Here is a 13730-nt window from a genome sequence, read left to right as displayed (position 1 = left end):
AACGTGGGTGAAGTTTCGAATCTGCAGCCTGCTGTGAACGCCAGGTTTCAGACAGTTTTTTCTACACGCTCCACTTTATGATGTCACAATCAGAAGAAAGCGGGCTTGTAGGGGCGGGGTTTCTTAAAGGGACAGAGCTGACTGAGCCGTTTCAGGCTGTATGAGGGCCAGCACCAGTGTGAGACAAATGTTTTTTTTAACTGTAAATTATGCTAAGCTACTCCACAGGTATCACAGAGTGAAATATGAAGCTTGAAATTAGCATAATACCCCCCTTTAAACAAATGTTTTTTTAAGTAATGTAAATGTTTACATTAAGTCATTTTCAGTCACACAACCTAATAATAGTTTGTGAGGCAGTAATTTAAATATGTAACATTCAGTCATGCCAGCCACTTTACAGACTTCCTGTCGAGTTAAGCCTTTAGAAATCATTCATCATTTACTGAGCCTGTAGTAGAGATCCAAGGCTGAGCTGGCGTGAATTTAGAGGCAAGCAGTGAATATTATACATTCATAATCTCACGTGATTTGTATACAAAGGATGCATCTTTTGATACTGTAGAAATTTCCTTTAAAACTGATGTGACACTGTTGTAAAACACAGCCAGGAAAACCGCCTCACAATCACGTTCAGCTCGGTTTAGTGGGAACGTTTGTCATCCTGACATATCATCAGCTGAGCGCAGCGCGGCAAAGGCTGCGTCTCAACCAGCACGTCCACGTTCCACTTTACTGTATTTAAAACTACCTGACTGCATGCCATATGTGTGTGTGTACAGTGTATTCCCTCAGTTCATTTCCCCAGCTTTAAGAAACGGCTCTGACTCCGCCCAGACATCAGTGTCAATCTGATGAGTGGGTGTCTAACAGTGTGTGAAGCTCACATCAAAGGCAGCTGCTTTAAATGCTCGGCCTTGTGAGGAAGCAGGGAGGGGGAAAGAAGGAGGAAGAGAGGGATGAGGAAGGAGGGAACAATAGGAAAGGGTGCATGGATTTTCTACCGTTCAGTGCGTCCCATTACAGAACAGGTTTATGTTAGGAGTGTATGACTGCGACTGCTATGCTAACTAGCTAAAACAAGACATTATTCATGGATGTAGCAGCACAAACAAGCTCATGCTAACAGCAAATACACACAGTCCCCTGCCTCGCTGCGCCAAACTTCTTAACCGCGTTCATTATAACATAGTTTTATAAAAAGGCAAATCAGGGCCGCCACACACATCCAAGGAGATGTATTCTCAGAGATACACACAGTTGTACACACTCTTAAGGGCTGGATGTGCTCAGGGGTTAGCAGCCAGAACCAGCAGCCTCCTCATTAGCACAAATAAGATGGTAGGCAGATACAGGCCTAGCCTCCTCTCTCTCCCTCCGTCTCTGTGTCCTTCTTCGCCTCTGTTCTCACAAATGAGTCCTAATCCTTGTCCTCCAGCTCGCCTCTAACAAAAAAAATAAATAAAAAGGATACAGCTGTGGAAGCACAAGGAGGAGGGAGGAAAACACCAGCTCTGTTTGGGATATTTTGCCTTGTTTTTTTAAATTGTGCACCTTCTAAAACGGCGTGTTTTATGACCTGGAGATGTTTGGTTGTGATGTGACCTCAGGCTGCATTAAAATAAGTCCCCTTCACCCTTAGGATCATAACTATTCATGAAGGGGAGGGGAGGTCAAGAGGCCAACGTTGGCTGGGATCAGTTTGTCAGGTTGCTTATGAAAACATGAATGTAATAAATATGCAAATTAGGAGCATATATTCAATGGTATTGAACATCAGAAAACACTTGCTATCTTGATATTTTCAACCAAAAGGCTTTTTCCTCCATATCTCCTCTTTGTCTAAACACACAGAACAGAACATGAAAGCCAAACAAGCCACCTTTGACCTTGGCTCTTTAAGGAAATGCCTCTCTCACCCCGTCAGTTTTCCACTTGTACTCTCGCCCGCCAGGAAACTGCCGCTAGATCGAGAAGCTGTCCACTCATTTCCCATTACCCTCTGTGCTTCAAATCAATAGTTAATTACCTCCAAAAAGCTCTCTTCTTATCCAGCTAGAGAAGTGGACAGCGCAGGGCAGGCAGACATTTGCCTGGCAGAGGGATTCAGCGCTACGCGGGGTGAAAACTGTCCTCCCACCACTGCTACTTACTGGCCCATCAGTGCTCCTCTCAGTAGCTGGCATTCCATTTTGCACTGCGCCGGCACTTCATTTCTCTCCAACACCATTTTCATTTCTCACGCTAACTCGGACACACACAGACACAAATATTCATGCGCAACTTCTTCCTACCTGCCAAGACGCAAATGCTTAATAAGAGATTACATTTATGGCGGGGCGAGTGGTGAAATATGTCCACATGTCCTGAACCTGGGAGAGACACTGGCACTTACTCATTAATAATGGGACAGGCCCCAGGCCCAGGCCCTTAGCTCTCTGTCTCTGCTCATTTCCTTTCCACACATCAAAGCAAGGTGTGTGTATGTGTGTTGGGGCTGTACTTGTGCGTGTGTGTGCTTGTCAGTCCTTATGAGAAACAGCCTGTGGAGGAGCCGGCTTTTATTTAATCAGAAGTGGAGCAGCTTCCACCACCGTCCGTAATTTCAGCCCTATTAACGTTGCGCTTTTAATTCCTCAGAGCGCCCGAGACGCGGCCTCCTCTGGGCTGCTGATTCACTTAAAATGCAAAATGTAAGTTGTTTTTTTCCCCGTGCGCAGTAGCAACTTCATATATCGTACATTTAGACTTGAGAATCAAGGGATTCACTATTAAAACAGTGATATCAGGAGAGATTGTAATGAGTAGATATGGAGCATGCACAGTGAGCTGAGTGGACGTTCTTGTCAGTTTGATTGTAGACGTTCACATAATTTCCCACATGTTAGAGTCACAATCAGGAAAAACCAGCTCCGCTGTACCTGCCTCCTCCCCCTCCTTAGTCGGCCTTTGCCCTGCAGCCCTCCAGCTTGCAGTCCTTGAGCCTGAGCCTCGGGGCTTAAAAGTCAAATTAAATCATTCTGGGCCAGACTTAAAAAAACAGATCTCATTATAACAATCATAAATGAAGCTCTTTGTTCCAACCAGCCAACGAGCCCAACAGTCTCTTTACCCTCTTCCTGTTCCTGCCAATGCTGCGTCTATTACATCTTCAGACGGACAGGCTCATGTTTCCCTTTTCTTCCCCCGTGTAGTAAACCCTATAAAGCTACGTAAATGCATCTGTTTTTAACTAAATAAAGTGTGTGTGGGGGGAGGAGGCAGGTGAGGGAGGGAGGGGGGAGAAAAGAGCGAAAGAAGCCGCTAGAAAGAACCAATTATTCCCAGGCAGGGAGGCTGGAGAGGTGGGAAAGAAGGGGGTGTAGCGTGCTACTACACTCACATTTAATTAAAATTCATTGAGAAAAAGAACAGTCTAGCAGGCAAGAACAAACAGTCAGGAAGTGGAGTTAACAACATGCACTTGAGGGTTTGATTCAGAGAGGGCTGGGGTGGTTGGAGATGAAGGGACCACGGGGTTGAAGAGGAACGGTGGGCATGTGTGCTTCAAGGCCACGTCCAGGCTGCGTGAACACTGGGAAATAAGACTCAATAATCAATGCTTTCACTTCTCGCCTCCCAACTCAACAAATATCGAAGAGGCCTTCCCTTCCTGCTGACTGAACAACTGTCACCCCATCTCTACGACAGGTGATAATGGACGGAAAAAAGCCAGAGACAGGAAAATAATGAGAAAAGGCGCATTTTTCACACCTCTCTCCCTGAGTGGTCGGGAAGCTGGGTCACTGCGCCCAATCAATTACTAGCATTGCCATTTTCCACGAGGTGTGGCTCAGAGAGTTATCTTTAAGTTTGTGCTCTTGTGCACATCCAGCCATGTGTGTGTGTGTGTGTGTGTCCACGATGTGTGCTCGCCATTTCAGAGGGACTGGCTTCACCGGGGAAACAGATGACTCACACAGTTTGAGGTTGAACTGTGTCACGAGCGTCACCGCTTTCACTCCTGCGCTCTAATGTGTTTCATATGTTGCTGATGCAGTGGGTCTGCTTATCCCCGCGCTTGGACTGATAAGGCCTTAGTCCTGTTGTCCCACAGTCAGCCACCTGCTCCGATAAGGGCCGAGCGCGAAGCAAGACGGGCGGAAACCTAACGCTGCTGATAGCATCGCTGCGACAAATCTCAGGACACGGGAATGTGTGGACGACAACAAAGTAAGAGACGAGAAGAATCGGCGAGGCAGGATGGAACCGGACACACAAACACGCAGGAACACACATGTAGTGTAGCTCTGGCATCCGTTCTGTTTCTCTCTCCCTCTCTCTCTCTCCTCTCCCTTGATACCGCTCACTCTCACACTGCGACGTACACAAAAATGCGCACATGCATACCAGCCCCCAACCTGCGTCCACCATCTGGCCTTCCCAAGGCTCAGATGTCTCAGGGGTAAGGTGAGCTGTGAGGGGATTGTGTGCCTTATGTGTGTGTGTGAGAGAGAGAAATAAAGAGAGAATGAGGAGGCAGTGATCATATTAGTGGAAGAAATATGTACTTTATAGTATAGCGCAATATGTGAGGGAGAAAAACCTGCACAGACACAGATTATAACCTGGATGCGAGCACAATACGGTTACAGACAAAGGCAGCACTGCAGGTACATGAGCTGCAGGCAAGGGTTTACACCGGGGGTCGTCGGAGCTGACTAGGCCGCGTAAGCGCACCTTAACACACAGCGGTCTTTTCACTGTGGGCAAAATAAAGCCTCCATTATGGGATGAGGCCATGTCTGCTGCCCCTGCCAGCCATAATGGCTTTAGCACTCTACTGACGACACGGGCACCCCAAACGTACAATACACACACAGCGGCACAAAACGAGTGGAAAATTGAATTCTACTTTAGGTGCTCCCAGGTCAGCAGTAGTGCCCGTGGCCAAAATACACTTGTACACTCGTGTAAGAGCTCACACACACACACACACACACACAATTCGTCACGTCTTTTCAGCCCGACCACCTCAGCCCATGAGCCGGTGTTGCACTTATGTTTTCATTCTTTTCCCCCCATTTGAAACGAGAGAGCGGAGGGAAGGAGCAATCTTGCATTCACATCCATTAGAGACTCAACAGGACTCTTTTCACAGGCTGTCTCCTGGGCACAGCTGGTGAGCTCACACACACACACACACACACACACACACACGCGCGCAACTTACAAAGTCTAATAGTGGAGAATTTTTAACTCAATACAGCAGCAGCCTCACAACGCCAGTCTGTATCACTGCAAGGTCAGATTTCACGACCAGATTTAAGTGAAACCAATGAGATCGTTTGGCCAACCTGAGAGCCTGAAGTGTGTTTGCATGATCATGTGACTTGCCTTTCAAAATAAGCGCCAAGAGTGCAACCAAGAGTATAAAAAGAAGCCACTTTTTAGCCTGGCATCATGCTCTCTAGTTTTAAAGCGTTAAACAATGACAAACAAGTGGTCCATTTGTCCAATCAGGCGCATGAAAAGTTCACAATGATGTCCGAGTGAAGCAGAGATCTGTCAATCATCTACCGTGTCCTCTACTTGAACTGACATCTGTCTCATGCAAATGCCTCCCTCGCCTTGCCAAACCACAAAACATGCAGCAAGATGGTGGTTTGGCAGAGCTGTGTGTGTGTGTGTTAGCTTCGCAGGGCTGCTATTATATTCAAAGTCAGACTTAACACAAATCCAGAAGCTTTGCTGCTCTGATTAGAAGAAGAACCCAGTGAGAATGACAATAATGTGAGATGTTAGGGATCCGCGAACTTTTCAGGGCAGCGGGTCAAACTAGGAGCCCCCGGAGGTGAGTCAGTGTCCTCCTCAAGGGCGCTAAAGCATGCGTTGCTTAGCCGACCCAGAGGGATACAACTCGCCCTCTAACACTCCGTCCTCTAACCTTCTATAATCAATACGCCTCTCCAGCCCGGTTCATAGACAGTGTGTGGTTCTGGCCTCCATAACTATTATCTCACACTTAAGCGATCATTATTATTGTTTATCCAGGGAGCAACAATATTCTCCATTCCATCCACTTGGCCCCCGAGGATGAGGCATTAGCATAGCATAGCACAGGTACTTAACACAGCATCCTTAGGGACTGGTTACAGCATATTACTAATGTTCTCTTATCATACTCGTGCTGAATGCTGCTGCTGTTTTAGCCCAGCGCAGCGTCTCGCAGGCGCTTATGTCTGATAACTGAGACGTCCCGGCGTTTGTTTACTTCCTCAGCCTTGTTCAATCGCAGGATGCTCATTTGTAAAACATGTTTGCACTGTCTTTTCTGAAACTTGCTGACCTCCCTTCCCTCTCTCTCTCTCTCTCTCATCTTTTTTTTATCTCCCCTGGTCCCTGTCTATCCAACCGCTGTTTCATCCCTCTTTCCCTCCACCGCACCGGTTCCAGGCCGTTAAATGAGCGGGCTTATCTAAGCCTAATTGGTTTAAGGGCAAACAGAAATAAGCAATGGCTCTGTAAGTAGGGGAGAATTACTGCTGCTGTTGGCAGGAAGCGTCCGCACACCACAGAGAGAGCGAGCCGGAGAGAAGGGGAGAGGAGAGGGGAGATTAGTGAGGAGAATTATGGAAGACAGAGCGGGATAGAGAAATGAGGGGAGGAAGGGAAGCAGGCAGAGGGAAGGTGAAGATGATTGGGAGAAATGGAGAGAAATCGGAGCGAAACAGAGCATGCTTCTTTTTCTAATGGCATGCAAATCTCTGCCTTCACTCTCCTCTCTGTTAGCCCTCTGCTTTAGGTCTGACTGCTCCTTAAATAACTTGCCGTGAATGCATTTCTGCTCGCATGTATCACGCCGCCACATGTGTAGGTTTGTGTGTCCTTTAAATCAAAGCTCTATAATCAGCTTTGTTCAACATTTCCAGCTGTCTCCCTCCCTTCTCCATACATCTTCTCCCTTGTGATTTCACCCCACAATTCATCACTCCATCGTCATCAGAGGGACGTGAGGGAGGTCAAATTCATCACAAGTTCATCCCCATATGTTCAGAGCTGCTCCTTACTCCAAAAGTTAAAAAGGACACACCCAGACACACACACACGCGCACACACACACAGATCTCTGACGCTTCCCGATTGTCGGCTGATTTGGGCTCGTAATCACATTAAGGGTGACAGGAGAGGCAGGGATAATGTGGTCAATGGCTCCTCTCCCTCCCACACACACACACACACACACATATAAAAACCAGAAAGAGCAACAGATTGGAGTTCAGATCAGTGAGGATTTTAACTCGCCCATGGGACAACCTCCTTTCAATTAGCGACCCAAACAAGGAAATCACTTTCATCCTTGTTACCGAGGCACCGGGGCCATCTTCCTGCCCATCTGTTTCTTTTCTCATCCCGTCTTTTTTTAAAAAAGGAGAAATCCCACACCCCTCTCTTTGCAGAGGAAATTTCTCTCCGCCCTTTCAGTCCTCCGCCCATCTATCTGAGAATTGACATTTGCTGCTATCATTTCACACTGGGTAAACATTTGAACCTCAAAATATCCATCCTCTCAGAGGTAGCAATTTGTGCCTGGGTTTGGTATCCGTAGCTGTGTTGAAATCTGATGAGCGCAAACAAGAAAGCCACCAACGAATTACAGAGCACAGCCGGAGCTGGGAACGGTCCAGGAGCAGCAGAGTTGTAAATGATGAAAGACAATTTCTTTGTGACTATAATTCTCTTATTTAAGCGTTTGTTAGTGAACACAGGCAGCTAAAGGGAAGCTGCTGTGTGTCAGTGCATGTTTTATTGGAGGGGACAGGCTACTGGGCAATAAAATGAGAGAAGACACAATTTTTCTATGATGCTGCTGGGATATCCATCCAGCAGGCAGCGTGTGAGGCTACAGCACAGTGCTCAGTCCCCAGGGTCCCACGGCGGAAATGAAAAACATGTTTAACTGAGGAGATATTAGCTGCTATAGTGGCACAACCGCTTGTCCAGATGAAGCGTGTGTGAGGGAGAGGAGAGGAAATAGGAGGAGGTGCAGAAAGACAAAGACTGGGAGAAGGGGATGGTGATGGAGAAGGAGAGAAAAATACAGGGGAGAGGCAGCCAAGTGGGTTTTTTGTAATGGAGTGGAGTTCCAAAGGGGAGGAAGAGAAATTTAGTCTGGTATAAAATCCAGGTTAGAGGGAGACTTCCAATCAGAGCAATTCACATTGCACTGTAAGAGAGTTTGTCTCAGCATTTCCAAATGCCACAGAATGATGCTCAGGGGCTTGTGGTAATGGTATTTTATAAGTACAATTTAATGAAAAACGTGACAAGAATCCCAGGAGGCTTGATCGGCTCTGGAAATGTAGCCCACTGAGAAAAACTAATCGCTCTTGGGATAATTAGAATCTAAAATAACACAATTTCTAAAGGAGACTCCTCCTGCTCTGCACACCGGTCAGATAGAGGGAAGACTGACGAGTGAAAGAAACATTTAAGTGCAATAAAAGGAAACACAAAGAAACTAGCAGGTGGTGTTAAATTGATTTACACCAGACAACTCCTCACAGGGACAAGTAGCGTCAGTCACAACCAGCAGAGCGGGAGCACTGACTGTCGCTCCGATATAAAGCGACAACCACGGCAATCTGCTGCGATCCACGTGTATGACATCCCTGTATCCCTGAGTGCCAGAGGCGCAGCGCTGCCCAACACAGAGCGTTCCAAGCATCCCCACCACAGCGCGTCCTGGGAAATGAGCATTTCCACATCTACAACAAGCATAATCCACATCTCTTATTTACCTTCCATCGCAGAAGACGTGATGACCAGCGCGCATAAAAGCGCAAACAAATCCACCGTCATGGCAGAAGGGTAGTGTCCACAGCCCGTCTGTCCCCAAATTGCCAGGACGCACGGCGCGCGTCAAAAGAATCCCCTCAGTTGTCAGAGCGGTACTCCAGCAGATAGCCCGTGTTGTGAGTCACATTTCAAGCCGTAGTAAACAATGTGTGACAATCAGCACAGGGGGAAGAACGGAGTGTAAGGGGCTGAGGGGTGCGAGGAGCCGGGGGAGGAGGGGGAGTAGGTGAGGGAGACCCGACATTGCATGCTCACAGCCCCCATTAGTGCGCCGCGGCCAATCAGCGACTGGGAGCTGAAACTCGCAAACCAATCAGCGGAGAGCAGCTCCGCCCACCGTGCATTGTCAAAGCACAAAACTTTTCCTTGACCTATTTGAAGCAGCGTCCGCTTCACTGAAGGGAAATAGCGCCACCGCTCGGGCGACGGCAACTACTGCATCACACACACACAGACACAGAGAGAGAGAGAGAGAGAGAGAGAGAGAGAGAGAGAGAGAGAGAGAGAGAAGCCTGCACCCATGGGAGACGATCTAAACGACTGAGTTCTTGCTCAGTGCTCTTTCAGGCTATGGTTCAAAATAATAATGCTAAAACAATTGAAAAGATGTGTGATGTGCCATGGATTGCACATTCTCTATAATAAAGTGTGTTATACAATTTTTTTATCCAAAACTAAGGCATTAACATTTTGATTTAATAAAATTACAAGCATGTCTTGCACAATTTAGACTCACAAAAGCCACCTGAGCTTCGTATTTTACTTTATTTTAATTTATAGTTTCTCCACGAACTCTCCCCCCCCCCCCCCCACCTTGCACTGAAGTTGACTCCATTTTTGTCTGAAAATGTCTGAAACCCTCACCCTCACCCTCACTCTCCCTTCATCCTCACACACCCCCCTTTGCAATCAGAATACTCCTTAATAGCTTAAGCAAATTCATCCGCATCCTTTAATGACATTAAACAGGCGTTGCACATCAGCCCCCTCCCCGTGCCTCTGTCACCCCTTTTGTGAGCGCGTGTGCCGCAACAGATGGCGCACAGCACAATGGGGCTTTTACCCCGCAGGGACACAGAGGGCCGAGGAAAAAAGGGGGCTGTTTCCGCCCTGCAGCCCACAAACGTACACCTGTCTCAGGCTGGAAACGTACCCCAAAGTCCCAGGAGCGGAAGAGATGGGATGGAGCTGTTAATCTAGAGCCTGAGTGGGCCTGGTGTTACCCGGGGCAACTGGATGGCCTAATACTTCAGAGCTGTCCCTTCACAGCATACTGGCCCAGATACTTTTTACCTGCTTTACTTTTTTTGGGTCGAATTAAAGGGTTGAACTTAAGGGTTTTTAACGTGTTGTGTATCTTAGAAAATAAAAGCCTCAATGTTATTTCTGAGAAAGGTTGGTATGTGCTGCTTTTATTTCCCAGCATGCCTGAACTGCTTTCCCTGCATCTGTCTTTTGTGCCCCTTTGTGAGTCAACTCCTCACCTTTACTTCGACAAAAATCAAACACACTGTAAATGAAAAGTGACTCACACTTAATAAATGGCCGTTCCAACTGTGCCAAAGTTCAGCAGATGAACTGGGGCAGACGCAGCGCTTCTGGAGCATCAGGCAGCGGATGCTAACTTGGGAAAGCGCTTGATAAGAGCATTTGTCATTTTTAATGGTGTGGTGAGGCGCGGCGCTACAGTGTGACATGGCACAGCACAGCGTGGCCCCTGGTGCTGCCTGCTTTGTCGGCCCTATGATAGCCACCTGGCCTTATTTTTCAGCGGGGCCAGCCATCATCACCTATGACTCCGCAGGTTGAACACAAACGCAGGAGCAGCACGGAGCAATCTGTCCCCGTTTCTGTTTGCCGTCCACACCCTGGGGAGGAAGGAAGGAAGAGTACGAGGGGAGGAAGAGGAACAATGGCGCTGCAGCTCGAGCACATCCTCCCTCACAATGCACACACAGACAAATGCACGCGTAGAATAACACAAAACGTGTAAGCGTGCGGCCGCTCTCCCACACAGCGCTCTGATAATGATCCACACAAAGCCACACAAGCACTCGCCTACTTCAGCTCAAGAGCCTCAGTCCAATACCAATACTGAGCCCAACACATTGTAGAGAGCCTCTCGTTCTCTCCGTGGCCTGATTTCTTCTGTGTGGTTAAGCCTGTGAGTGCAGCAGCAACCAGTTTTATTTTGTTGCTTTCATTCCTGCATTAAAGATCAGACTGAAGACAAAAAAAAGGCAATCTTTCCTGGTGCTGAATTCTCTGACTCGTGTTTGACTAAAGGTTTTTCTATGTCTCCATTCTGGTTGCTGACGCTGAAGTTATGAGCTTTTGACCTGTAAACATCAAGTGTCAACCTCTACGTGACCAATGTGCCGTGACCTTTACATTTCTCCTCTATCTCCCGTTTCCTGATGCTAGTTTGGTTCCTGGAAAACAAAAAGGACATTTTTCCAATGGAGTCAGGCAGGAAAAAAGGGATTGTTCTAGTTTCTGACAACATAAAGAACAAAGAGTACACAAGGAATTTTTACTTAAATGTACAGTCATTCTTCAGATTCAATCCAGGAGTTCATAAGGCGTAGATGGTGAAAAGCAGGATGAGAAGCAGACATATAGGAAAGAGAAAGAGATGTTTCCCAGAGACCATGCAAGCTGGAAAGGTTTGTCTGCTGATGAATATGAATGCATGAAAATGAAATGCCTAAGTCAATATGGAGACAGTGCAGGGACCCAGGTGACAGAGGAGTGCAGTGCTACACCCACCCTGCGGGGATAGACTGGTTATTAGGCTGGGCTTTAGCTTCATCCATCTTCAGGAGTCTGGGCGCTGGCCATTGACAACACGAGCGCAGGGCCGGGGCTGAATACAGATGTGCTCTGGACCGGCGTTCCCCAAATAGAGGGTCAGGACTCGCTGGTCCCAGCCACAGTCGCACTTTCTGGGTCACGGCTCTAGAGAGGGAATGGAGGAAAAAAAAGATGCATGAGGTTGGTTAAGTTTGCCTTAAAGTGTATTTTTTTAAAGGCTGTGCAGAATGTAAAGTATAAGTCCAATTTTCTTCTAAAGATGTAGATATGGCTGCGAAAATAGAAGTCTCACTGCCCTCCAGCAAGTCGCTTTCAATCTGTAAAAAGTTTAAAGGTTACAGTTATGCCTGTGTAAAAAAAAAAGGTAAGAAATCCAAGGTTTTTCAAGAGTTTTAAGAGAAAGACTCTCCGACAGGAGGTCAGGCAGGGAGACATTACAGGAGCTAAATACAGCACTCTCATTAATCTGCCAATGATGCTGAGACTGATGGTACCTGTCCCCTGCTATCAGCACACACACTCCTCAGACACACACACAGAAAAAACAGTATTAGGCTCAAATAGAAATAAAAATACCTGCAAGTAAGCACACACAGAAAAGATGTAATAAATGTTTATGTTATTGCGTGGGAATGTGACAAAGAGAGAAAAGGATTACACTCGCTTTCTGCTCACAGAGATGCAGTGAAAGCATTATTTGTTTTGCAGTTTGATTAATAAGTCGCAGCTCATATTCATTCTATTCAAGACTCAAGCTCTTTAGTTACCATTAATCACAACAGCACAATGAGGAGATTCTGCTCAGCGCTGAATGAGTAAGAGCATCATTACAGCTTCGTCAAGTGTGCGAGGAGATTGACTGTGAGTTCATGTGCAAGAGGTTCCTACTTGTATTTACTCTTTGTGTGCATGCATGTGTTCACACTCAGACGTGCACGAGCAGCGCGGCTGACTCAAACGCAGAGTGATGGATAATAGATGGGTGCATCCCTCTACTCAGTCACTCCATGCTCTGTCAGCTGCCATAGGGTTTTCTGGTGCAGACAATGTTTTGGCAGCGAGCGCACAATCCATCTCGGTGAAGGTGCCACCCGTCCAGATATCACATTAAGGGTGTTACGGAAAGAGAGAAGACCCAGAAGGAGACTGTAAGAAGAATTTAAAGCAACATAAACCTTATGGGTATTGAGTTCACAGGGAGCAGGAAAGAAAATCTTAAAAGCTGACAAGGTCCAGAAATAAGGTGCAAACACTAGTAGAACCACGAGGAACAGAACCACACTATACGCAAGAGTTGATGGTTTAATGGCAAAAAAAAGAGGGAATACGAAGACTAAGGCCATGTCTGCACCTACATGGCAATTTTTCAAAAATGAGTTTTTCCCTCCTTCATTAAAAAAAAAAAAAAAACCCATCCACACAAGCACGGTTATAAAAAAATCCCTGTCCAAACAAAAACGCAAAAAAACACAACAGAAACGCTGTCATGAGAATGCCTTACCAACAGGCGGTGATATAACCCAGTCATGCAAAGAAGAAAGTAACTGTACATATGTGTAAACATGTAAAAAGTCCTGGAAGCAAGGTTAGAAGCATCACTGTTTTACACATCACTATAAGAAGAATCTGATACGTCCCATCCAGCTGCAGCTGGTGAAGAGCAGAATCAATTTGGCCACATCATCGTCGCTCCCTGAAGAGAAAAAAATAAACGGACAATTGAGCGAAAGACAAGCATTTAGCTCCTGTCTGGCTTAACGCTAGCAGCGCTGCCAATGCAATTACTATACATAACAAGGCTAAAGGCTAACGTTAGCGATCTGGATCGCTAGCTACGATTTGTACTGTAGTGGCGTAATTCATACATAAAATTCACAGCTTATGACGTGGATAAGAAACCGGTAAAACACACTTAATGACCAAAAGTTAAAGTTACTTTGAAAGTGGAGAATTACTTACATTGTAAGTCAGATCACGCTGGTCGCACTCCTCTCGTCTCCTCTTGCGCCGCAATGCATTATGGTATATATTGCTTGGTTAGTGACCATCGTTTGTACACTACAATACACGATAGGATA

General features: G+C 46.6%; 1 protein-coding gene across 3 annotated transcripts in view; it reads right to left on the bottom strand.

Moving 5' to 3' along the window:
• LOC138611901 (ephrin type-B receptor 1-B) overlaps positions 1–8986 on the bottom strand; it is a 165250-nt gene extending 156264 nt beyond the window's left edge. For all 3 annotated transcript variants that reach the window (XM_069685160.1, XM_069685162.1, XM_069685161.1), the window contains exon 1: positions 8781–8986. In XM_069685160.1, coding sequence (XP_069541261.1) covers positions 8781–8841 — 61 coding nt within the window. In that variant the 5' untranslated portion in view covers positions 8842–8986. The remainder of the gene's footprint in view (positions 1–8780) is intronic.
• Positions 8987–13730: the final 4744 nt, after the last annotated feature.

This window comes from Semicossyphus pulcher, unplaced genomic scaffold, assembly GCF_022749685.1.
Source record: "Semicossyphus pulcher isolate SPU_LCO1_2020_fin unplaced genomic scaffold, fSemPul1.0.p SCAF_7, whole genome shotgun sequence".
NCBI classification, from domain to species: domain Eukaryota; kingdom Metazoa; phylum Chordata; class Actinopteri; order Labriformes; family Labridae; genus Semicossyphus; species Semicossyphus pulcher.
The sequence above is the reverse complement of the archived record's forward strand: the minus strand, read 5'-3'. Positions and strand labels throughout refer to the sequence as shown.